Here is a 24853-nt window from a genome sequence, read left to right as displayed (position 1 = left end):
ATCACCAGTGGCCAGACACTTGGGGCTGCACACAGTGAAGGCCCAGTACAATCCTGTTGCAGCCCATGCCTAGCAGCCCCTCCAGCAGTGTGCCAGCACCAACACCCAGCTTGGCAATTCCACCATTACTGCAGGGCCTCACAGCCAGCAGTCCAGGCCCCTCTCCATGGCCAGCAACCCCACATGGCCCTTGTGCTGTTGTCCCAATAGAAAAAATCGACACTGGTCACAAGTCTAGCTCTCTCCAGGAGCTCCTTCTGCTCTCCACCACCCCTAACCCCCTAACTCCAGCCAAGGAGTACTAGCAGGGCCCACAGGCTGAGCTTTTTGTAATACTGACCCCTCAGGCTTGGGGGCAAGATGGACCTGCCAGAATCCTGCCCCACCCCTGCCTGCCTTACACTCTTTCTGGCTTACCTGAACACCTGCCTCAGGAGTACCTTTGCTCCCCATCTCCCCCCAGCTGGAGATGCCCAATCCTAACCCCAAGCAGTTGAAGAGAAGAGGCAGCGTTATCCATGAAGAGAGGCACGGAGGCTTCTCACAAGACTTGCCCTTGCGGTATGTGTACACAAGGCAAGCCTGCTGGGACAAGCCTGCAAACCCACTGTGGGTAAACAGCCTGGGGCAGTTGCCAGAAGCCAAAATTTCAGGGAATCAAGGGAAGAAATGGCCTGGCAGGACCCCACACCCTCCCTCCGACAGGAAGCCAGCTAAGATTAGCTCTGGTCCTCTCTGCCTGTCCTTTTGGAGCAGGGTCTCCTTTCCCACAGCAGTTTTTTCCTGCTCTGTTCTCCCAAGGGATCCAGATGGTTTTCAAACTACAGCAAAGAAAGACCTGAGAAGAGAAAAGGAGAAAAGAGACTTCTCTCCACCCCCAAGTACTTCCTATTCCCCAAAAAGTCCTTCCTGACCTGCTGTTTGGTTGTCAGCCCTAGGCTGCTCCAATGCCTGCACCTTTTACCCCACGCTGTCAGCTTCTGGAGCTTCATTTGGTACACTCCACCCCTTGGGTGTGAGGTACCAACAATGTTACCAACCATAGCTGCCTCCATGTGGGACCCAGAACCAGTGGGATCAAAGGGCAGGGGTCAGGCCCCAAAGAGCTGATGGCAGTGGGGGCTTCACAACCCAAAGGGCCTGAACTGGAACCTCATCATCTCTCCTCAGACCAGAGCACTTCCAGGGTCTTTAACACACTGACACACACACACTGACACACACACACACACACACACACACACACACACATACACACACACAGATGTTGGGAAGGGGAGGTAGTCACAGCACCTGGTGTATCACAGTGACTAAGTCTGCTTATTTGTCATTTATTTTTAAAATATATTTAAACAGCAGCAATCACTTCCAAAATGCAAAAAAAAAAAAAAATTACAATTTTTAGAATAAAATTATAATGTTTATAATGCGAGTCAGAAAGAATTGAAGGTACAACTGAGAATCAAATCACGCAGCACTGGGCATGGCAGGAGAAGCCAAGGCCCACTGGCTGGGGGGTCAAGTTGACAAGAGGTCCCAACCAGTGAGGTTTCCACCCTCAAATTATACCCCCCCAACTCCCCATTGACGAAGCCAGTGTTCTCTAGGTTAGAGAAGGAGAAGCGTCAAAGAGCTGGCCCTCTGTGGGGGAATCCCCCAAACCCAGTCCCCCCACCAGCCAGGGACCTGCTAATCGACCTCCTCCATGTTGCTGTAGGTGGGGGCTGGGCGGTCCACAGGGGGGGCGAAGCGTTCAGGGGCTGTCCGCGTGGGGGCCACCTCGGGGGCCTGGCCAGGGCCTAGTCCCTGCAACAGAATATGAGGACAGGGGTTGGGGGCTGCCCAGTATGCCGCCTGGCATCCCGGGGGTGCTGGCTTGGAGCCCTGGCACCCAAGGGAGGGCCCCAAGGCAGGCGCAGACAGCAGCGGCATTGAGACAGAGAGACGAGATCAGCCTGAACAGTCTCGCTTTATTAACACTTTAAATACAGGAAGCTGCTTGGGCAGGGCTAAGCCCCAGGCCAAGGGTAGGAGCAGTAGGACAAACGGACAGACAGCTGGAAGGGATACCCACCCTAGGATGCTCTGCCCCTGCAGGAGCCACAGTCCCCACCCTCTCCCCTCAGATGCACACACAGAGGCCCAAGCCCAGAGTTGGTCCCCGCCACAGAGGCAGGCATGGCCTGGTGGGCAGGTAGGTAGGCCAGCTCACAGCAGCTGCCTGCAGGTGAGCTCATCTCCAGGGACTCTGGGATACCAGAGGATAGAACACGTTGAGCACGAGGGCCACCAAAGCTGCCACGGTGCCCAGAACAAAGTATCGGAGACAGCCCTCGTCTGGTGTGGTAGGGCCACGTGGCGGGGGGCCCACCCAATCCTGGGGCCCCCAGGGACCCAGGGGCGCAGGCCCCTCGGGTACCGGCTCCTCCTCGGCCTCCAGCTCCTGCCAAATCCGGGAAGCCTACGGTGTGCGGAAACGGCCATCAGCACCCAGGGCGGGGGTGAGGGGATAGGGGGACCCAGTGTCCCCAAGACCCCTGGCCATGACAGTCCCGCCCAAGGTAACCGGCGCTAACCCCCTACATCCCAGGTCAAGCGGCAGAGAGGTGGGCAGGCAGGAGCCAAGTGGGCCATTTGCAGGGTTGTCTAGATGGAGAGCACCACAGTGGGCGAATCTTGATAGCATTTTGGCCTCAAGAAGCTCCCCAATCGACATGCAACTTCCCCACGGGGGTGGGGTGGGGGTGGGGGTGGGGGTGAGGGTTAGCTGGTCAGTTTTTTAGCCCAGGCTTCCCACAGAGGAGACTGGCTCATGGAGGACAGAGCTGCCAACCCCAGAGTCATCTCCTGGCTCCCTCCCACCTACATCCAGATCCTGATCACTGTCTGAGTCTGAGCATAGAGGGCTCAAGGGAGGAGAGGACAGCAAGGAGACCAGTCCAGAAAACAGCTGCGGATGTGCCCACCAACCAGGCCTATGGCATCCCATGTCAGTAAGAGAGACAGAAGATCCCGAAGGCACAGTGGGGACAAAAGCTCACCTCAGAGAGGGTGACGGCCACAGTAGGCTATGGCCTGCTGGATAGGCCCTGTCCTGAGTGCACATCAGAACACAGGGACGATCACAAGTGAGGGTCTGTGGGCTAGCATGTGGGAAGTGTGCAGAGGGAAAGTTGGGAGGTGTTAGGTACAGTCTGTTCACACCACTGTACCCAGTGAAATTTGGAGCAGCTACTTGGCCCGTAGCCTATGCACACACCAATGGCAGCGTGTTGCTCTGTGTGTACCTCTGTAAGTGTCCCTGCAGCCTGGGAATCGCTCTGGCTAAGGCTTTGATGTAAAGGAACCCTGTCTGTGACTCTTAAAAATCCCAAGGTTCCAGGGGCCTAGGGCTGTAGGAGAGGAAGCTGTGCCCTACCCCCGCCCATCTGTGAGTTGGGCCCCACTAGCCTGAGCAGCCTCCCCGTGCCTCACCTGGCTGGCAGCAGACTCAGCTGCAGGGCCTAGGTCTGGGTGGTGTTCAGAGTGACCTGCCCGGGGGGGCCTCTCCACAGGAGAGTTCCGCCGGCGGTAGAAGAGTACATAGGCATAACGCGTCACGACCTGGCTCTCGTCTACCGTTGTCACCGTGCTGTCATCAAACAAGCGCCAGCCTATAGCAAGGTGGGAAGAGTGTGAACATACCCTGCACCAACACCCCTACCATCTATCCTGCTGGCTGCGTGTGCCCTCACCCACGTCGCTGCGCTGGCTGCTGCGATCATTGGGCAGGCGCGCACAGGCAGTGTAGTGGCCACCGATCATGCCTCCATAGTGGTTGATGACAGCATACAGGTCATAGCTGGGCAGCTGCTCCTCTTTCTGACCGATACAGAACTTGCTCAGGTCCAGGTTCCTGTGGTACCAGCCACAGAGAGGTGAGACAGTCAACAGGTGCCCTGGATGCCGACCTTGGCCCCCATGCCCTGACTACAGTCACAAGGGCCCACTGCTCACCGAACAGGGAACTCCACCAAGTCATTGATCTTGTCACGCCAGATGAAACTGCGAAAGGAGAAGCGCTTGAGCTGCACGATGAGCACATTCGGCAGGCGCCACAGCAACAGCTGCTTGGAGGCCTCGCGGTGTTGTTTGCATTGCGGGCAGTACCTGACAGGGGACAGAGGCGGAGTCAAGACCAACAGACCTCCACTCCACTCTTCCCCACTACCTGCCTGCTGCCCTGTCCTCACCAAGCCTCCTCAGGTGCCAGCACCTCAGGCCGCGTGAAGAGGTTCAGACACTGGTCCAGAGTGAAGTGGCCAGCACGGGCAGCCTCACCAGCAGAGCCTGGATCCTCAGCATATTCCAGCTCCTTGGAGGCTACCAACACAAACTCCTGCAGGCGCTCGTTGTTCCGCCAGACTAGAGCCAGGCTGCAGTCATCACCCAGCTCTAGTGGGGTGTCTCCTGGAAACGGGCAGGGAAGGGAATCATGCAGCTGTGGAGAGCAGCCAGCCCAACCCACGCCAGGGGTCCCTCCCACGGCCTCAGACACCTTTGTCCTCTAGCCGCTGCTCTCGGTTGGATGCATCAATTCTATAGATAAAGAACTGGGGTGTGTGGGAATTCATGGCTTCACTTGGGTGTTGGTACCCAGGCACAGCAGCTGTGAAAGAACATGATAATCAGAGCTTTCCTGTCTACCAGAGCCTAAACAAGCTTCCCCCAATCTCCCCTACCCCAGCTCCAGAGCCTTTCACCAGACTTTTACCTTCAGGCCGGGACACCCTCTCACCAGCAGGCAAGGAGCCAACTTCAATGGGCCCACTGGCCAGCATCTCAGAAGAAACTCCACTGGTGCTGGGCACAGGGCCCCGATCAGGGGATGCCCAGTCCCGGGGGACCCCTGTGTCCCCCTCAGCCACAGGGGTCACCAACTGGAGCTCCGGTGGCTGAACAGGGTCCCTGTCATTGTCCCCAGCCTCCAGGGAGCTAGTGGACAGCGGTGTGGCACAGCCAGGGCCCTGGGACTCCAAGGCCATGCGGCCAGGCTGGAAGGGTGGCTGGAACACACTCACAGAGTACCTGGTAACAGGCAGCAAAAGCAAGTAAGAATCCAGACCAACGTGTCCGGCACCTCTGCACTCCACCCCCACCCCCCACCTACCCCACCTTAATCCAAACACTGGGCACTTACCGGGCATAGCCCTCTAGCAGCTGAGCAAGACGGGCATAAGTGAGGCGTGAGGCAGGTACACTGACCAGGAAGGGGTAGCCAATGTTCTCAGGGCGGCAGAGGCCCTTATGGTCAGGCCAATGGGTTTTCTGACAGAGCCTGGAGAGAAAGAGGAGGTAAGACTAGGGCCTTAGCCCCACCTCTACACTAGGGCTAGACCAAGGAACTGGGTATGCCAGCCCTGCCTCCCCCGGGGTCTGGTAGAGTGGGGTGGCAGGTAGAGGGCTTAAAATATATGTGCCTTTATGTGGAGAAGAGGTAGGGCAGCAAGTGGAAGGTGGAGAGGAGGGACGGGGGGAGACCACGGGAGTCCTCACTGGTTGCAGTAGCCCACGCGGTAGCAACGGGTACAGCGCTTCAGCTTCTCATCCTCTGACTGCTGCTTCCGCTGGCAGGCTGCACACTTGGAGATGGGGATGCTGGGCACCTGGGGGCGCTAGGGTGGGTCGTCTGCCTCAGTGAGGCCAGGCCAGGCAGGAACGCCCCCCTCCCCCATCAGGGCCCTGTGCCATCAGGTTGGCCCCCACTCACCTGCTGCACCTCTAGCACCACCACCCGCTCCTTAGCCAACTCTGGGGATAGCAGCTCGAAGCAGAGGAGCGTGTCGGAAGGTGACACAGTGTCCAGTGAGTGGGAGGGCAAAAACACACGGTGGAAGCGATTCTTAATCACCTGGGGACAGAGGACACACAGATCCTATGTGAGGACAAGCCCTTTCCCTGGCCCTGTCCCAAAGCACAAGAAGAAGACCTGACCTTGATCTTGGGTCAATGGGGGCCGGGTTGGGGATTGTGGCCCAAAAGAAGTATATGCCTCTGCTGGCCCCAGCCTCAGTGCCCAATGGAATAAGGAGCCTGGTGCATCACAGAGCATGAAAAGACCAGGATTGGGGCAGGTATCAACCATACCAGCTCTCCACACCAAGGGCCTCTACCCTGCTGTCAACCAGTGGGCCCTGTTGAGACTGCGCCATGGTTACTATGGAGGGGCCACATTCAAGGAGGCATCTCCCTACCTCTACCCCCATGAGGTAAAGGACACTACCAGGCAGCAGGCTAGGAACCTTTGGGGAAAACCGGCACACAGATCTGGGAAAACAGGAGGGAGAAGCAGAATGGATGGAGAACGTCTATAGCTGGTGGATGGCTAGTCCTGCAGCTCAAGCTCCTTGTCTGAAGAAGGAAGAGCAGCTGGGGGCCAACAACAAAAGGGGGAATAAATCCAGATGATGGCTGGGAACTGAGGACACCTCAGTTACATAGCCCAAATGCCTGGTTTCAACCATGCCTCAACCAATAGCACCCCACCTGTCTCTGTGCAGTCACATGCACGTTTGTGTGTACACGTACAGATGCTAATGATCGTACACACGTATCTGCGCGCTGCAAACACAGACACGTGTCCATGCGCGTAAGAGCCTTGGAAAGACAGACACACCTCAGCCAGACGCAGGTTTTCAGGCTTCACGTGGACACTCTGAGACAGGGAGTCCAACACTTCACTTGCACTGGAGTTCTCCTTGCTGATGCTCACCAGAAACTGTGGTGACAAGAGTACAGGGTCCATGGTGGGAGGTAGGCCAGGGTCTCTGCGAGAGCCCAGCAATACGGGCTGACTCCTCACCTTGACGGGCTTGCTGTGGGGCTCCCGGGCAAAATAGAAGATAGGGAGAACCTTTTGCTTCTGTGGCAAAGGCACCGGCAGGTACAGGAACGGGTCAAAAGTGATGGAGACCTGCAAATGTACAGTTGCCACTGGGTGGCCACAGAGGGAGTGGGGGGCAGGATGCTTGTGCCCTGAGAGCCCAATCCACGCCCTTGGATGGCTCTCAGGGTCTCACAGCCAACCAGCAAATTCTCAGGCTTGACAGCACTAGGTGCACCAGGAGAACCATTAGGAGAGAACAATCCCTGTTTCTGGTAGTTGAGGCCTTCCTCAGCCAAGCCACTTTAACCATCTGCCCCTCATTTGCACACCTTGTGCCTTTCCAATCTTACCCCACCCCACCCCACCTTACATCACCCAAACATCACTTTTACCTCAGTCAGGAAGCCTACCAAGCCTGACCTCTGCAGCCCACACAGGGCCTAAGGCCTCCCCCTCACCTTCTTTGCCCAAATGTTGCCCTGCAACACCTAAAGATGCACATGCCTCTGACCCCATTCTGACCAGGCTAGATAGGACAAGCTCGGGGTGTCTTTCTAGGAGAGTCCGTCACACCTTTGCGCACACGGGGCACACCAGCTTCGACTTGTACTGGCCCTGGAATAGGTCCACGATGAAAGAGTCATTCCTCATCTTGTGCCGCTGCCAGGCTTCCTCAGCTACCACCTGAAGAGCAGAGTGGTGAGAACAGAAGAGACCTGGGGACTGGGACGTGCACGAGACATGCCCACCTCCGCCCCCAACTCCGACCTCATCAGGTCGCCCATCTGAGTCCACGGTCTCCGTGTAGGGCTTATTCTGAATACGGTTCAAGTCCTCGTGCAGCCCATCCAGCAGGAAAGCCATGAACTCCTGGGCATCGTGCTGTGCGTAGCCTGTGAACTGGCTGGCCTTGCTCGCCACAATGGCCTGGAAGCAGGAGCAAGATGTGAGCATGGAGCCCCAGCAGCTACCATGCACCCAGCTGGCTGGCCCTTCCCACCCTCTCCAGCCAAGGGTAGGAGTGGTCACAGATCACCTTCAACTTGGAGGGCTGGAAGGCATGATGGGTTCCCTTCCACAGCGCCCGGAGCAGCACAGCAAAGCCGATGGCCAGACGCCCACCAGTCCCCAGTGGGTTGTTGTAGTTGATCTCGGCCTCAAAGGAGCGGTCTAGGGACAGCAACCAAGTAGAGGTGTGAGCAGAGGAAGATATCCCCCATCCCCGGGGCTCCAAGCCCCCGTTCTCACCGTGGAAGAAGTCCCGCAGCTCCCGAGTATTGGATAGAGACTGAATGACGCTGTTCATGAAACAGGTGTTGCCTAGATTGACAAGGCCAGTGAAGCCCGGCAGACACACCTTCTTCTCTTCCTCCTCCTCTTCCTCCACGCTGTCTCCACTCACCGGGCTGTGGGGCATTGGAGGCACCATACATGTGGGCTTGGGCTGTGGGAGTAAGAGCGGCATGAGAGAGCAGCCCTGGGCTCTCCAGCCTTCATCCTTGGCCCTCCCCACCCAGGATTCTCACCGATGCCAGGTGTGGCTCTGGCTTTGGGGCTGCATGCTCCATGGGGGTGCGGGCTACCACACCATCTAGGCCTGTGTCCTCAGATCGAGCCTTGGGTTTCTCCTTCTCCACAGCCCGGGCTTCCTCCTGGCCTGTCAGGGGGTGGGGGGTACCTCCCGGTGGGGTTGAATCCAGAGGGGTTGGACCTGTCGGCACGGCTACCTTTGCACCACCCACTGCACCTTAAAAAGGGGGAATGGTGGGGCTGGTGGTTAGCAGCATGTGGCACGGGGTGGGGGTCTGGGTCATGAGGACTGGGCAATGAAGGGAGCTCGTGTGCAGACCTCGTGCAGCTGGGGCCTCCAGGCCCCCCCAGCGCTGACTCTGCCGCTTACGGAGGCAGATGTCGATACGAGAGGCCGTGAAGCAGAAGGTGCACTGCTCTGGCTCGATCAGGTTCCTGCAGGAAGAGGCTAAACTCAGAAACTTAGGTGGAGGGGATGCAGGGCTAGATGGGTCAGGGGGATGGAGCCCGGGGTGGGACAGGCACAGCGGCGGGGCCGGACACCACCCACCTGAGCTTCACCTGCCAACGGAAGATGGCGTGGGGCCCACAGCCCGGGTGCAGTCTCAGGAAGTTTCCGTCCCTGCAGAGGCAGAGCAGGGGCAGAAGCCAGGAGAAGAGGCAGGAGAAAGAACATGAGACGCAATGTCCTGCCTGAAGCACACTGTCTGCCCTGTGTGTCTGCCCACCCACCCACCTGGTCTGGAAGATAAGCGTGAAGTCCTGCTCGCGGAAAAGCACTCGAGATGTGTCCCTGCAGATTTCCTTCACGTACACGTGCACCACCACTGAGTCCGGCCCCTTCTCATACGAGTCATTCTTGACAAATGCCAGGTTCACCATGGACTCGGGCTCTACGTTGAGACCACATCTCAGCACCACCCAGGACAGGTTCCAGCCTGTTCCTACTCTACTTCCTACCCACCCACCAACCTTGCAACTCAACCTAGAGCTCTGCCTGCCCACCCCCAGCCCCACCTTTACCATCCACCAAGGCTGCAGCATCTGCTGCCACCGCCATCTCCTCTTTGGAACGATCATCTTTCTCAGGGTCTCTGCTCTGAGCCATGACTGGGGACACTGGGTCATTCCTGGGGGCTACTGCCTTCTTTCCTGTCAAAAGTGCTAGATTCTCCTCTGAGCCCAGGAGGCAGGTCTGGGGGTTCAGTGGTGGTACACGGAGCTGTTCCTCAGCCTCAGCCTGTTCATGGCGAGATTATGGGCAGGATCAGCCCTGGGTCTGGCAGGAGGCCCCCCACTGCAGTCCACACCCTTCCCCCTCACCTCCCAACTCCCAAGCAGGCACCCCACTCTCACCTGGGTGGCCGGCTCAGCCAGGAACTGGGGGGCCTCACCTCGGGGTCCAGGGCCATCTCTGGACCCTTCCCCCTCCGGCCCTCTGTGGAGATGCACAGCCCTCTTGGCGCTGGGCCCTGCCTGGGCCCCAGGGCCAGCCCCTGCGCCTACCTCACCACGGCCCTGGGCCCGCTTCTGGTTCCGGGCCTCCTGCTTAGCCCGGCGGGGCTCAGGGCCTGGCTCCAGGGCAACAGGAGACGGCTCCTGCCCATTCTCCTGGCACCGCAGCCCTGGCACCAACTCCTGGGTCCCTAGAGGTTTCTTCTGCCAAAGATACAGCAGTCAGGCCCTGTTAACTACACTGAGTATCCCTACCCTACTCTGCTCTGGAACTTACCAGGAGAGAGGGCCACGTGAGCAGAGGCACCTTCTTGGGCAGTGACAGCTGCAGGAGGCCACCTTTGCGAGCCTGCACTTTGGTGCAAGAACTTTCTATCTCAGCATAGAAAACACCACCCCACTGCCGACCACCTGGCAACAGAGTGGGAGGAGTGAGCTGGGGTAGGGGATATCAAAGGATTCAAGTATACTGCTGGGCTCAAAGCAGATGGACATACCTGGAAGCCGCACCACACAGTCTGTGTCTGTGAAAGCAGCATCTACCTCCTCCAGCCGCAGGGGACCAGCTCCCACACGCAGCTTGACAATCACCTCATCAGCACTCTGCCTCCAATCGAGCAACAACTCTACAGAGGGAGTGTCAAAAAGATTGTGAGGGTCTCCATGAAATTTTGATGGGCGTAAGCAGGTACCAGACACCCAGCCCTAATGCAACTGCTCTAGATAAGGGCTATATGCCCAGTGTCCCCTCCTCTCCCCTAGCACTCTATCATCCAAAAGGCTTATTCATTACTCACCATCTTTGGTTGGCTCCTCCCGAGGAGTGAATGCTGACCCTGACAACAAAGGAAAGAACAGGGAAAGGATGATGGACAGGCAGCCTCCAAGACTCTAACATCCCACCAAACACCATCTTTAGGACTTCAGCCAAGTACCCCAACTTCAAAGCTGAGGCTCTACCCAGCCTGCCATTGGTCCTTCTCTCAGCATCAGACCAGGATGGAAAGAACAGCAAAAAAGTCATCTCCCAATCCCCAATCTGTATGCTCAACAGGAAGGGAGGAAGGGAAGGCCACAAGCACTCCGGGAATGCCACTACCACCTCTCCTAGGATCTCCATCCTTGCTCTCCTGGTTTGCTCGATCCTTCTGCTTCTTCTTACTGGTGGCCTCCTCCAGTCCTGGCGGCCCTCTCCTTGGGCCTGTGGTGCTGGCCCCGCCAGACATCTTGAGCCGCTTGGGTGACAGCCAGAGTGCCCCGGGGTCGGCAACGGTGTCTGGGTCAGGGCTACGGCGCTTTCTTCCCGGCCCAGCTATCTTGGCAACTCTTTGTGGACAAATTCTCCAGCAAGGAACTGACAGCCTAACGAGAAGGGGACAAGTGATTACTACCAAGGCCCAAAATTTGCTCCTTGGTTAGACCCAGGGCTCAGCAACCTGGGACACCTCTAAGCCTACGGAGCAATCTCTCTCTACTACCTGATGTAGCCCTGGATACTCTCAGACTATTCCTAAGGGGAAATAAATAATGCAAGTAGAGGCAACCACTTCTGGCTGAGCCTCCTAGATGCCTGCCATACAGACACACAAAGAGAGAAGCCTCACTGAGGAGGTGTCAGTTCAAGGCAGCCACGGCCTGGGACCAGGCTCCTCCAATCTGGAGAGGAGCCATAGCTCCGGCCCACAGGGCTGGCGCTCTGAGCAGGGTGCTCACTTTTCCTTCACTCTCACTGGCTGCTTAGTCACCACCCGAGAAGTAGGAGGAAGGCAGGAAAGGAGGAGACAGACAATTAAACTGCAGGAGGACCAGGCTCTGTGGCTGAAAACAGGCCCAGCCCAGGTGCTACCACTGCCCAGGCATCATCTTGAGGTTAAGGAGCCCCACCTGCCACCTGCCAGTTCCCACCTTCCTCTGAACCTGCTTCTGTGCACTGCTTGGTTTTTGTTTTTGTTTTTGTTTTCTTACATCTGGAGAGATTCCTCTCTCCAGCTGCTCTCCTATGCAAAGAGGGGCCTGCAAAAGCTAAGGTGAAAAGGGTATTCAGATGTCACATTTCCCTTTCAGCAGCATCTCTGCCTCAGGGTGGGCATGCAGTCTGAGACTGAAACAGACATTATCCCCTTCCTTCCCATGTCCACCCCCTCATCAGCTCTTAGCCAGTTTCTCACAGACCCACCAGTGGATTCTGGGCTGTTTCTCCATCCAAAATAAAGTTCTCAAAACTGAGATAAGGGTGGGGATGAACGAACCATGGATCCAGGACCCCTGGCAGCCTCAGGCATGGCCTGAGACAGTAGTAGGACAGATAGTGACTAGTCTGTGTTCCCCAGAGTGTGAGTGTGTGGGTGTGGGGAGCGGAGGTTTGGCGGGGGACGGGGGGATTCTTCTACGGGTCAGATGTGGGACTGGTGCGCTGGATCTTCAGTGACGACAGGTCCAGAATCGAGGGGTGGACATCTGCCGCCTCTTTGCTCCCAGGCCCCAGCTGAAGGTCGCGTCCCTACCCTCTCCTCCTGGGACGTTGAGGAGGGAAAGGGGCTGCCTAGAGACCCAAGGTGGCCTAATACGGCCGCGCGGGGTTACTGACCACAGACCAGCGCCCCGGCCGGGCTGCGACCCAGCTCCAGCCTCCGAACCCCGGGCCCGCCACCACCTCCTCCAGGAAGCCGCCCTCGCTCGCCGCCAGCCCTCTCCGAGACGGCAGGCCGGCCACAGGCTTTAGTGTAACGGCCCCGCCTGCATCAGTGGGCCCGGCACGCCGCAGGGCTCGAGGGGTGGACACTGGTACGGCCCGTGACCTTGAACAGGTCGCCCCAGGCCCGCGTCTCGGCCTCCCCGCTCCGGCGAGACAGGCGAGCAGCAGCCAGCCCCACTCACCGAGCGAGGCCGCTTCAGCCAGCCCTCTTCGGGCCCTGGCAACCCGCTCTCGGTTCCGGTTCCGGCGTCAGGTCGGTTCCGGTTCCGGCGCGCCCCTCCCCCGTCCCGGCGCCGCCACCACCGCCTCAGCTGCTTGTTTTGTTTCCACTTCCAGTTACGGCCGCGGGTGCCTGAACGCAGAGCTGGTGACGCACTTCCGTTGGGAGCAGGTCCGGGGCGGGCCGAACGGAGGAGGCGGGGCTATGGTGCCTTGGCCTCGGTGGGGCCCTGCTGGTGGCAGCTTGTAGGTTCCGCCCAGAGACTCCGCCCTCCCCAAATCAGAGTCGAGACCACACAGGGGGCATTCACACTGGTTTATTGGGGGACTTGCCAGGCTGGGGACTGTTCCATGCACAGGCAGTAATGCGTGCGGGGCGAGGCTGGGGACTGGGGTAGGCCTCGGGTAGGGTTCACTGGCAGGTGTTGTAGATCTGGACCTGCAAGTTGATGGCTTGAAGCACACTGCGCATCCTGGCCTCCAGCCCGTCCAGCTGAGCCGCTTTGCCTTCCAGCGCCCGCTCGTTCTCCTCATAAGTGCCTTCCAGCTCTAGGAGAGACAGGTCTCAGATGAAGGGTCCTTCTCCCAGAGTCCCACATCTCTGGCGTCCCATCCTCACCTTGCAGCCGCTGCAGCTTGTCTTGAGCAGCCTGCAACAAGCCGCGAGCCTCATCCCGCAGTTGTTCTGCCCGTGCCTGCGCAGCCAGCACACCCTGGGCCTTGCGCTCAGCCAGGGCCCTCACTGTCTGGTACTGGTCACCTAGTGGGCCCTTCAGCAGCTGCGGATATAGAGGTCCGGGGCAGGGTGGTGGCCCAGTGGAGGCCCAGCCTCTACCCCCACCCCTTCCAACTGGCTCTGCCTCAACCCACCTGTTCAGCTTCCCGGGCACGACCCTGGGCACTTCCAGCTGTCTCTTCAGCACTAGAGGCTGCCAGGCTAGTCCCTGCTCGCTTCAATTTCAGAGCCTCCAGGAGACCATCCAATTGCTGAGCCCGCTCACCTGCAGAGCTCAATGCCTTCTCTGTACCTGCCATCCTCTCCTGCACCTGCCACGGGTGGGCCTAGGGTTAAACAGGTTTATGCAGCATGCTCATAACCTTGCCCCACTGATGTCCCAGGGAGACCACACCTGGTGCAGGGTCTGCTCTGTGTCCTGTGTGTCAACCACTGCTCCCTGGATGGCACCCTGAGCAGCACCCTGTGCCCGCTGGGCCTCCTCCAGCGCTGCCTGTACTGTCTCTGCCTTCTGTTTCTCACCCTCAGCCCGGCTCCTGGAGAAGAGAGGGAATCAGGGCCTGCAAGTATCAGAACCAGGTGTCAAGGGTGGGGTCCAAGGTTGGGGTCAGACCGTGCCCGCTGTGCATCCTTCAGTAGCTGCTCTGCCCGATGCACGTCTCCCACAGTACGCGCCAGGATCGTGTCCACGTCTGCCAGGCTCCGGACCCGCTCTGCAATCTCGCCCGCCAAGTGTCGGATCTGCTCAGGTGACGCTGGGATGGAGAGCTCTAGCACCCGGGTGGCCACCATCTCAATGCTATCAGGATCAGCCCCCTCCTCTATGGGGACACAGGCAAGGGCTTAAGGACACAGATTCCCCAGCACGGGCATGGGGACACAGTCTTGGGGTATGGACTCAGGGACCACACATGGGGTATGGATTTGCTAATAGGCATAAGGATGTAACCACAATGACAGGGACTATACATGGGACATAGATTCAGGGTCGTGGACTTGGGGACTACATATGGGCACGGGCTCAGGGTCCAGACACCCTGAGCCCTTGCCCATCTGTGGTCACAAACACAGGTACAGTGCAGGCCCTGACCCAAGTATGAACACAGACACGGGGGAAACACCACATGGCCTGGGCCACAAGGGAGGCTCACGGCTGAGGAAGTCCTTCACACTCTGGATAAGTTCCCGCAGTTCCTGGTTGGCCTGTTCCACCTGTCCCCTGGAAGCATTAGCCTTGTCCAGGGCTGCCTGGGCCCGCTGCTGTGCCTCGCCTGCCTGCCGACGGGTCTCGGCTACCTGGCTGAGGATGCCACCACCTTCTGCCAATGCCCGCTGCAGTTCTGCCTGTGTGTGGCGGGCCCGACCCAGCGCCAGATCCGCCATGGCTGCTGCCCCACTGCAGCTGAGGCCCCCACAACGGGGCTGCCCATCCTCGTCCCGACAGCTGGCACCCCCGCAAGGGCTCGTAGCACAGGGTGCATCTCCCGGGGGCCCACACACCTGCCAGGCACAGAACAAGTCAGGGCCTGGGGGAAGGAACAGCCACACCCATATGTCCCACCCGACACTTGTGCCTCACCAGTTCATTTATGCTTGTCAGGCTCAGGGCATGGGTACGGGCAGAGAGCTCGCCCAGTGCCTGCTGGTTGGCCATGTGCTTGCGGTTGAAGTCCTTCCTCCGGGCACCCATCAGCACCTCTGTCCGGTGCCGTGTGCCTGCTGAGTTGCTCACAGGGCTGGGCACTGTTAGGGCTGACATGTTGGCACGACGTTCTGCCTCTGCAGACAGGCTGTGGGCATGGCGGATGCTGTCATAGGCACCTAAGTCGGGCAAAGGCAGGCAGTCAGCTGAAGATCAACCCTGATCCACACGCCTAGTTGGCCAACAACTCACCCAGGAAGTTTGAATGCTTGAGCAGGTCCAGATGCTGGTCAAGCTGCCGCAGTGTGAGATTAAGTGCAAGCCCGTCTCGCTCTAGACTGCTTAGTGCATGGTTGGCATTGAAATTCTCGTCCTGCACATCTGTGAGCTCTGCTTCCAGCTGGGTCAGGTGTTCAGTGGCCTCCCCAATTTCATGCCTGCATGAGGTGATGGAGAGATGTTATTTATAGAGACTTCAGCCCTAATGCATCGGGCCTCTGCCCCATCCCACCGTGTATCCTCAGGCCCGTCCGCACCGCAACTCCTCTGTGGCCTCCACGAGCTGTGCAGTGGAGGCAGCTGAGGTGTTACGGGCACCCACAATCCCCTGCACAGTGCCCAGCTTCTCCTGCATTTGCCAGAAGCTGCTCTCAAAGGCACCCAGCACACCCGTCTGCTGCAGCTCCTGCGCCCACTGCTCCAGGCGCCGTGTACGAGCAGCCAGGTCCTGTACCACACGGTCCCAGTCTCCGAAGCATGCGTGGCAGGGGTGGCAGGCAGGAAAGACACCCGAGAAGCCACGGGCACACTGGTCACAGCGCACGCCAGACATGCCCAGGCGGCAGCTGCAGTGGCCTGTGGAACGGTGACACTGAGGTGTGTCTATCCCACGAGGGTCACAATCACAGGCTGCAGGAAAAGGGCAGACCACAGAGTTAGGGTGCCAGTGGGGCATCCTGGGAAGTCCCCCATCCACCCTGGCCCCACGAGCCCCCTTACCGCGGCACTGCAACCCAGGGTCTCCCCAGTGGAGCTCCTGGCACTCAGAACAGGTTCGCCCACCGAAGCCAGCACGGCAGTGGCACTGTCCTGTGAACTAGAGTGGGAACAGGGCAGGGCAGAAGTCAGTCAGAGGCTGAACCCTCAAGACGTGAGGCAGGCAGCTGGCCCCATCTCCCCAGGGATCCACAGGAAGGTCCCATACCTCATTGCAGGTGGGGCCTCTGGCTCGGCTTGGGTGGCAGGCACAGGGCTGGCAGCCATGGCCACTGGTAAGGTTCCAGAAGTTGGGGGCACAGCGGTCACAGCTAGGGCCCTGGACATTGGGGAGGCATGGGCACTGCCCACTGCTTGGGTCACAGTTGCACCGGTCAGTGGATGGGCACTGCTGGGGATCTGTGCCCAGCAGGTTGCAGGTGCAGCCTATGCCAGCCAAGATGAGCACACTGGTTAAGGGGAGCTGGAGCAGGGAGCCCCACCTCAGCCATCCCCTCCATACCCACACTCACGGTGACAGCTCTGTCGGGCAGCCTGCCCATGGAAGCCAGGCTTGCAGTGGGCACAGTGCGGCCCCTCTGTGTGGTGTAAGCAGCGCAGGCATTGCCCCGAGTGGGGGTCACAGGCATCAGGGTCCATGGGGTCAATGTTACCACTGCATTCGCATGGTTGGCACTGGCCGCCTGGCCTTGATGGGTCCCCAAAGTGCCCAGGGGCACAAGCTTCGCACCGCAGCCCTGCCCACGGTCAGGGGAAGGCGTGAGTGCTCAGCCTAGCTGCCCCACCCTGATCCCACGCCTGTACCTTACCCGCTCACCTGTATAGCCTGCCCTGCAGTGGCACACGATCTGCTGGGAGTACCCATCCCGATGGCAAGAAGTAGCAAAGTGCCGCCGGCTCCCGGGGCCTTCAGGGCAGGGACAGGGCCGGCACTGGCCCCCATATGGCAGCCGTGGGTCCCCGTGGAAGCCAGCAATGCACCTGCAGGGAGAAGGAGGAAGAGCTGTGTCATCCCTGAGCAGCCCGCCCACCCACCAGCTCACTCATAGCTGCTTCAGGCTCACCTTTCACAGTGCTCACCCCCTGTGTGGTCACGGCAGCCCAGGCAAGCGCCTGTGTGAGGGTCACATTCGTCTGCATGCCCGTTGCAGACACACGGCCGGCAGTTAGGGAATCCCCACTGGCCACGCTGGCAGCGGTCGCAGCGAAGCCCAAATGCACCAGTTCGGCAGGGGCATTGCCCATTGGTTGCTTCACACAGGCCGCTGAGTGCCCCCTCAGGGCTGCACTGGCAGGCTGGGGGCAAGGCAGAGGCTGAGCCAGGGAGAGGGTTTGAGGGGAGTTTGGGTGAGGTCACGGTAGAAGGTCAGGGAATGGAAGAGAACTGCAAGTGACCAGGGCTGAGAGTATGGGGTCCAAAGCAGAGTTGGAAGAAGGAAGAAGCAGAGCCAGAGGAAGGAGGGAGAACAGTAGTGGCAGCGGGGCAGAGGTGGGGGCGATGTGTAGAGAGAAGAACAGGGGGACAAAGGGGCAGGTGAATACCTTGACAGCCTGTGGGGCCAAAGCCATAGTAGCCAGGGGCACAGAGGTCACAGTGGCGCCCAACCACTGCAGATTTGCACAGGCACTGACCGCCATGGGGGTTGCACTCAGAGCTCAGTGAGCCCTGGGGGTCACACTGACAGGCTGTGGGGAGAGGGGACAGGGCAGGTCAAGCTGAGCCCACACACCTCCGCCCCACCAGCCAAACCACAGACACTCACGCAGGGCTCCATTGTAGACCAGTGTGGACAGGCTGATGAGGAGGGGGGCGCAGGCCTCAGAGGGAGGGGTCTTGCTGGGCACCAGACCCTCCTCATGGCAGCGGTAGTGTTCAAAGGTGGCACGGCGCTCCAGAGAAGCTGCATCACCCCCACTAAACATCTCCAGCACCAGGACATGGGGCAGCAGCACCAGCTTAAGAGATGAGCAAGGAAGAATGAAGTTCAGACCCAGGACCATGTTGGAACTGCCAGGACACTAAGCTTAGCACTGCCACCACTACAGGACCCATCCCACAGGCCCTGCCATCTTGGTTGGTGTGGGAAGAGGGAACTGTTCACCGAGTCAATGAGTAGGCTGGGTCCAGAATAGGGGGCCTCAGGCTGGGCACCTCCTCCTGTTCGCACCAGCTTGAGATGCAGCTTGTAGGAGATGCCAGGCTCAAGGCAGACAGGTCTGGGAAACACCATGTACCTGAGGTAGGCGAGGACAGGTATGGGGTCACCCAGGGTTCGCGTATCCATCATCTTGGACCTCCCCACCCCACACACAGCAACCAAATCATTGGCCAAGAAAGATACTAGGGCTGGGCCAGGCCAAAAACAGCTGGACAGCCTGACGGAGAATCTCTACAGAAGATTCCCATAAATGTGCCTTCACTGGAATCATCACCTGTGCAGACAGTCTTGCTGAAAACACTCCATACAGCCTTGCAACCCCAGAGCATTTCGCTGGCACAAATGCTTCCCAATTTTCCCTCAATTCCCTTTTTATGCTTCCTCCAACCTCGACATCCAGCCTCCAATCGCGGCTCCTCTTCACCAAGACTGCATCACCTCCCCTCACCCCAGGTCATTCCCATCAGCCTGCAAACCCATACTAGGGTTCTTTTATCCCCACTGAAAAAAATCTTTGCTCAAGATTCGAGTCTCTCCCTGGCTGCTGCTTTGTCTTTGCTCTCCTGACCAACAAACCCCTAAAATTTAACTGTAGTCACTGCCTCCACTCTCTAGCCTCCCACTCCAGAGGAGCTTTTGCCCCCGCCAGCATGCCATATAGTCAGCCTGTTCCAAGGTCACCAGTGACCTCCATTTAGCCAAACCCAGTGGCCACTCCTGTATTCTTATCTGCTCCAGCGTCCAGCAGCATGCAGTGAGATCAGTGCGCCTTCCTTCCTGAGATCTCTTCTCTTGGCTTCTGGGACCTTGTCCAGACTCCTGATTTCTCCCCATCCCCCAGCTACTCCCTCTCTACTGGGCTCTAACACTAGAGTACCCCAAAGCTTGGTTCTGCTTCTCCTTCCTTTCTCTGGTCATTTAATCTAGATCCACCTCTTTAGGGACAAGTCCCAAACTTACATCTCCAAGCTGAGCCCTCCAGTAATTCCAGACACAGAAATCCAACCACCCACTGGCCTTGTCCCCCATGTCTAAGCATCTCAGAACTGCTCCTTCCTATGTCGCCATCTCAGCGAAGAGCACATGCCATCCAGATGCCCAAGCCCAAAACCCTAGAGTCACCTTTCCACTTTTTCTCCCTTTCCTAAGCCATCAGCTCCTCCACTGGAACCCTCTGGAAACTTCCTTTTCTCGCCACCTCAACTGCTACACCCGTGTCCAGCCCACTGTCACTCAGCTAACTCAACAGCTGCCAGCAGATCTCCCAGCTTCCACCTTGGCCCTTTAGGTCTATTCTCCTCTCAGAAACTAGAGGAATCTTTGCTAAACATAAGTCACAGTTGGCAAAATGTCTATTATGGGTACAGCCAGGTTCATTATGCTATTCTCTGCTACTATGTATTTTTATTTTTACATGATAAAAAGTTAAGAAGAAAGTGATGAAAAAAGATACATGAAACAAATACTACCCAAAATATAATAAAGCCTTAGTCAGACCAGTTACATCCCCACTCAGAGTACTCTGACACCCTCCCTTCCCCCCAAGGGCACTACCTATCCTGACAATCAATGGACTCCCCTTATTTCCTGCCTTGGCCTCTGGAACTTAGACCCCTGAAGGAGCAGGTCTTGTTCTGTCTACTTCCTTCCTCTGACCAGTGCCATGCCCAGCAGCAGCTGGCAAACAGTACGCAGGAGGAGGAGGCACTTGAAGGAAGGAACAGATGAATGAGCAGGGGGGTCTTCAAAGTGCCCTGCAGGGAGCTTAGGGCTGACCCACAACCCCCCACAGTTGTAGGTGCTACCATTAGTGTCCTCACCTGGTGCCTGGTCGCAGAGTCCCTGGGATGTGATCATCCTTGGGCAGCACGTGCCCACATGGGCTGTGGGCAGATACAGGCCCTGGGCGCTGCACAGTCAGTTCCATCTCTGCCCATTGCTCAGGTACCTGGGGGAATGGGGTGATGGAGGAGATGCTCCCACACCCAGAGGGTCAGCTCTGGGTTAGGTGTCACAAGGTCTGACCTGGGGCTCCAAGCGCAGTAGCAGGTCATAGTCCATGGCTCTTGGTACAGAGGCCACCAGGAACTCCAGTGCCTGGCCTTCCCGCAGCCTAACAAAGCCTGGGCCAGTCCAAGATGGAATCCCCCCAGGGGTCACCAGGCGTGCCACCACATCAGGTACCTGGGAAGCAATGCAGCTGGGGGTGCGGGCTCAGGCAAGGCACTGCCTCTTTTGCCACAGCCTGTCCCCAAACCCCAGCTCTCTGTTGAGGCCCTGCCCGAGGCGGACACCCTCCCTACACCAGGCACCACCCATAACCCTGCCTCTCCAGCCATAGTACCATCCATGCCCTGTCCTTCAACAGTGCCCCCCTACCTGCCCCTGGGCTTCCTCAGCCTCCCAAGTTAGGTGGTCAAGGAAGGGCCGGAAGTAACCAGGCTGCACCTGCTCACAGCGTCGCCCCACCATGTTCTGGCGGCAGCGGCACTGACCTGTGGCCTCGTTGCACCTGGGGAACACATGGTTACTCAAGAAGGATCCCCTTTCCCGCCCAGGATCTTTTCCCACCCCTCCCAGGGCCCCTTATACAGTACTCACTGGGGATCCAGGGCACCACCGACATCGCAGGCACATGGATGGCAGCCAAGTAGGTCGTGGCTCAGGCCCCAGTGGCCAGGCTGGGGGAGAAGAGGTTGCTGAGGGCCAGAAATAGACCCCCCTCTCTGCCCAACAGGGAATCCAATGATGGCTCTCAGCCTCTACCACCCCTTGGGGAAAGCATGGCCCCCGACCACTGGCTCCCACCCTCGACCTCCCAGACCTGAGGCCTCTCAACCAGGATCGGACCCAAAGCCCTCAGCGCCCACCCAGTGGGGCAGGGACACCACTCCCAGCCTTATCCTCTGAGGATAAGTGCAGAACTCCAGCCCCTCCAGTCGCACCAGGCAGCGGTTGCAGCCACGTCCAGTCACTAGACGCTTGCAGAAACAGGCTCCACTGTTGCGGTCACAAGGGGTGCCCCCCGGCACTGTGCCCCGTGTATCACACTGACATTCTGCGGAGAAGGAGACCCATCAGCACTTTGGGGAGCTGGGGCAGTGTTCGTGTCCAGTTGGGTCCAGAGTAAGAGGTCAAGGGTTAAGGTCAACACAGGAGTTAGGACAGGAAGCACATACGCTGGCAGCCTAGAGGGTCACTGGCACTGAGCCCAAAGAAGCCATCACGGCACCGCTGGCAGCGAGAGCCCACCACATGTTCTTTGCAGCGACACTGGCCCGAGACCAGCCCCAGTGCAGGATCATCATGGGGATCACAGCGACCACCGTCTTGGGAACCCATGGGGTCACAGTCACAGGCTGAGAGCACAAAGAAGTGCAGGGTTACCCTATGCCAACTAGCCCAGCACCAGTCATCTCTCAAGCCCCCACCCTAGATTCCCAGTCTGGCTCCACCCTCCATCCCCCCACCCCAAATCCCTGCAACCTGGACAGCAGTCTGGCACTTCAGCTCATACCCCAGGATCAGCCTTCCCTCTCCCATGTCCAATTCCAGCCTTACAGCGGCACACGGCTGGGTCTCGCAGGTCCTTGGTTGGGTCACGGTAGAAGAAGGGTCGGCAGAGCTCACACTGGCGCCCAGCTGTGTTGTGCTGACACCCATCACACACACCTCCACTCACGTTGCCAGATGCCAGGTATATGGCCATGTCGAAGTGGCAGCTGTAGGTATGCCCGTGGCACTCACACTCTTGGGAGAGGGGAGGGAAGAGCAGGGCAAAGGCCACTTGAGGGACCATGTCCTGAGGGTAAGGGGCTTAGGGGCCCCCAGTGCCACCTTAGGTCCCTGCCACAGGCCAGAATTTGTGGGTGGGGGTTCAGGGACTTTAAGGCTTCAGCATCATACTGGGCCCCTAACCAGAGCAGACTGTGGCAGAGGGTTGAGGGAGTCCCCAGGGGCATCAAGACCAGGATACCCTTCAGGCACAGCCTAGGTGTTAGGGGCTTAACCAACCAGCTCTAGGTTCTGCCCAGGGCACAGCCAGGCCACAGAGTCCTGGGGCTATGAGGGCCGGGGTCTCACTCACTCCTGCAGGCATGACTGTGGCCGTCCTCAGCCGGATGCCAGGGCAGATCATGATAGAAATCCTGACACTGCTCACAGTTGAAGCCACGAGTGTTGTGTTTGCAGATGCAGGCCCCATGAACCTAGCAGGGTGGGTAGGCAAGTGGTCAGCACTGTCCAGCCATGCCTGCCCCTTCCACCAGCCCTACTCCAGCCAGCTGAAGACCCTCACCATGCCCTCAGCATGGGCTGGTGCCCCTGGGGCGGGTGCACACTGTGAGGCGTGTCCATAGCAGAAGCAGTTGCCACGCACAACCAGCTCGTACAGGGCATAATAGTACTTCTCGCGGATCTCCCGCCGTGGGTCAAGCAGGTTGTCCCCAAGCGTGTGTAGCCGTGTCAGGTTCACCCGTAGGTTGGTGATCTTTAGCAAATCTAAGTGGGGGAAAGGGGTTGGGGGCCAGCTGTCCAGGCAGGCTCTTGCTGCCTCATGCCCACCCAGGAGCTGAAGCTGCCAAGGTCACCTTGGGAGACCTCCTGTCTACAGCTGTATGAGCTAAATTGGACTTGGCACCTGCCCTAGGAAGCACCCAGAATAGCTACTGAGGCCCCAGATAGTCACCAGCCGGACGCTGGGACTGCGCCAGCCTCAAAGAATGGAACACTCACTCTGGATCCATGGGCTATAGGGGTCTGGAATAGGGATTGCAGGGTCCAGCACACGATAGATGACCTGGGAGGGCATAGAGTCATTAGAGACACTGGACCTGCCTTATGCCCATCGTGCCCCCTTTCTGCCCCAAGCCCAGATCCCAGCCCTCACCTCGCCTTCAGTGGATGGCTCAATCTCCGAATAGCGTGACTCACAGACTACGTCATCCCAGTGCCGTGGTGGGGCCAGTGGGACTCCTGGGAAGTCAGCCCCACAGTCATAGGAGAAATATCTGTACACGTGCCAGGTGCGTCCAAAGTCTGCTGAGCGCTCCACCAGCATGGCAGCAGGGCGAAACGTCTGGGTGGGGAGCATGGCTGATCAGTGGGCACTAGGACCCAAGTCCAGCCCAGGCCCATCAAGAGCCCTGCCCAGCTGGGGCCTGCCCTCAAGCAGCTCACAGACAGGTGGAGGTGACCAGGGGAAGCCAAGCAAGGATCAGGAAGGGAAGCCACCTCTAGTGGGGAGACTCAGCGGTCACGGGGCCCAGGGAGGCAGCGCCTGACCCAGCCTGGGATTGAGGCAGCGTGTACAAAGGCCTGGAGGGGGGAGGCAACAGAAGGTGTGGGAGGTGAAAGAGCCTCCCATCCAGCCAGGGCACAGCATATGAGCACAGGGAGGCTGGGCTGAAGAGCTGGGACTCTGTTCAGGGGCAATGGGGAGCCAAGCAGGGTGCTTCAAGCAGGCTCCCAGACACACGGGCACCTTGAAGGTCATAATGAGGTGCGTGAAATGGAACTCAGCCTCCAAGTCCAGCTGGATGGTGACCACGGGGACACCTGGGGCAGGAGTCGGAGGTCAGGGACTTGAGGCTACTTGGTAGACAGCCCTGCTCACCCATACCTCACCCACAGCCTCACCATTCTCTGACTGCCACCAGGCTGCCCGGCGCTGTGGTGCGAAGCTGGTAACTACATTCTGGATGCGATGGCTGTTTGGGTTGTCTCTAGCAGAGAAGGGGCGCCGGGAGTCACACAGGAAGCATTTCTTCTCGTCCTGGGTCGGGTCAGGGTCAGGGTCAGGGTCAGGATCAGCGTTAGTGCCTCAGCCAGTGCCGGCACCACCCTGACTCAGCCCCCCACCTCAACTCCAACCACACCTGCAGGTGACTGACGATGCAGTAGGGCTGGGGCCCGTGCAAGCCACAGGTGGATGAGGCGGTCAGTCTGTCAGCACGGCCCACCAGCAGGTCCCCTGTGGCGGGGTAGCAGCTTCCCCGCGAACAGCCTGGCACATCCGGGGCCGGGGCCTGGGCCAGGGCGGTGGCCAGCACTGGGAACAGGGCGTCAGCTGGTTCTGCTGCGCTCCCACCCCGTAGCCCCAGAGCCAGCTACCCCAGGACCCACCATCACATCCCGCAACCCCCAGGCCTTCACCAGGCCCTCTCACCGCTCAGCAGCAGGCCCAGTAGAAGCTGCCAGGACCCAGGCTGTCCCCGGAGGTCCCTCCCTTGTTCCCCTGCGGCCCGCTCCATCCTGAAGAGGAGAGGAATCAGGATGAGGTGGGGATGAGAGGTCTGGGGCCCATGCCCATCTATCTCCTCCCTTGGGGTCCCGTGTTGACTCTGCCTGTGTGGGTCGTTGGCCGATTCCCCACTCGGTCCTCTGTCTGTCCAGCGGTCCCTCCACTAGCTCGGAGTCCAGCGACTTTGAGCAAAGTTGGGAAGTATGGCAGGAAGCAAAGCACGGAGCGGATCTCGGACAGGAGCACAACATCGTGCAGAAACCCCCACCTCTCTGGAAACGACCCTCACTCTAGAAACTAGACACAGGCTGGCTC

At 58.9% G+C, this 24853-nt stretch overlaps 2 protein-coding genes across 21 annotated transcripts; both read right to left on the bottom strand.

The window, feature by feature from the left end:
- Positions 1-1311: 1311 nt before the first annotated feature.
- Positions 1312-12902, bottom strand: USP19 (ubiquitin specific peptidase 19). Of its 19 annotated transcripts, none has more exons than XM_082344920.1 (27): positions 12728-12899; positions 10950-11212; positions 10648-10686; positions 10348-10476; positions 10128-10261; positions 9752-10054; positions 9413-9635; positions 9132-9288; positions 8946-9017; positions 8715-8830; positions 8392-8612; positions 8114-8309; positions 7902-8035; positions 7634-7792; positions 7439-7549; positions 6842-6952; positions 6656-6757; positions 5750-5890; positions 5536-5654; positions 5180-5317; positions 4754-5067; positions 4538-4648; positions 4233-4449; positions 3997-4149; positions 3735-3895; positions 3475-3653; positions 1312-1806 (listed from the first exon to the last, which is right to left on the bottom strand). In XM_082344920.1, the coding sequence occupies exons 2-27, from the start codon at positions 11074-11076 to the stop codon at positions 1690-1692; spliced, it is 3984 nt and encodes a 1327-aa protein (XP_082201046.1). In that variant the 5' UTR covers positions 11077-11212; positions 12728-12899; the 3' UTR covers positions 1312-1689. The 19 variants fall into 19 exon arrangements, with proteins under 19 accessions (XP_082201046.1, XP_082201049.1, XP_082201051.1 ...); XM_082344923.1 differs by having other exon boundaries at positions 8392-8606; XM_082344925.1 differs by having other exon boundaries at positions 8392-8606; positions 9419-9635.
- A 163-nt stretch (positions 12903-13065) lies between these two features.
- On the bottom strand, positions 13066-24779 carry LOC309606987 (laminin subunit beta-2). Of its 2 annotated transcripts, none has more exons than XM_082344915.1 (33): positions 24643-24779; positions 24464-24549; positions 24174-24346; positions 23935-24070; positions 23780-23853; positions 23186-23374; positions 23032-23095; positions 22595-22797; positions 22385-22505; positions 21859-22047; positions 21477-21656; positions 21243-21355; positions 20899-20978; positions 20677-20809; positions 20323-20481; positions 20118-20245; positions 18241-18373; positions 17902-18094; positions 17681-17824; positions 17203-17452; positions 16956-17119; positions 16651-16875; positions 16347-16564; positions 16142-16238; positions 15679-16051; positions 15395-15579; positions 15080-15321; positions 14652-15000; positions 14114-14321; positions 13895-14036; positions 13635-13811; positions 13384-13543; positions 13066-13313 (listed from the first exon to the last, which is right to left on the bottom strand). In XM_082344915.1, the coding sequence occupies exons 2-33, from the start codon at positions 24546-24548 to the stop codon at positions 13177-13179; spliced, it is 5424 nt and encodes a 1807-aa protein (XP_082201041.1). In that variant the 5' UTR covers position 24549; positions 24643-24779; the 3' UTR covers positions 13066-13176. The 2 variants fall into 2 exon arrangements, with proteins under 2 accessions (XP_082201041.1, XP_082201042.1); XM_082344916.1 differs by having other exon boundaries at positions 17203-17434.
- Between the last annotated feature and the right edge of the window lie 74 nt (positions 24780-24853).

Source organism: Balaenoptera borealis (assembly GCF_965194805.1).
Source record: "Balaenoptera borealis genome assembly, chromosome: 12".
In the NCBI taxonomy this organism is placed as follows: domain Eukaryota; kingdom Metazoa; phylum Chordata; class Mammalia; order Artiodactyla; family Balaenopteridae; genus Balaenoptera; species Balaenoptera borealis.
Note: the sequence above shows the minus strand (reverse complement) of the source record. Positions and strands in the feature narration are given on the sequence as shown.

Coding starts and splice junctions, on each gene's coding strand:
- USP19 (XM_082344917.1), bottom strand. CDS start 11,076: ATGTCTGGCGGGGCCAGCACCACAGGCCCAAGGAGAGGGCCGCCAGGA. Junction 8,036..8,113: donor GCTGCGGGACTTCTTCCACG/GTGAGAACGGGG, acceptor TGCTGTCCCTAG/ACCGCTCCTTTGAGGCCGAG. Junction 4,150..4,232: donor CTGGCACCTGAGGAGGCTTG/GTGAGGACAGGG, acceptor GTCCCCTGTCAG/GTACTGCCCGCAATGCAAAC.
- LOC309606987 (XM_082344915.1), bottom strand. CDS start 24,548: ATGGAGCGGGCCGCAGGGGAACAAGGGAGGGACCTCCGGGGACAGCCT. Junction 23,096..23,185: donor AGCCATCCACTGAAGGCGAG/GTGAGGGCTGGG, acceptor ATGCCCTCCCAG/GTCATCTATCGTGTGCTGGA. Junction 13,314..13,383: donor CAAGCTGCAGCGGCTGCAAG/GTGAGGATGGGA, acceptor TGTCTCTCCTAG/AGCTGGAAGGCACTTATGAG.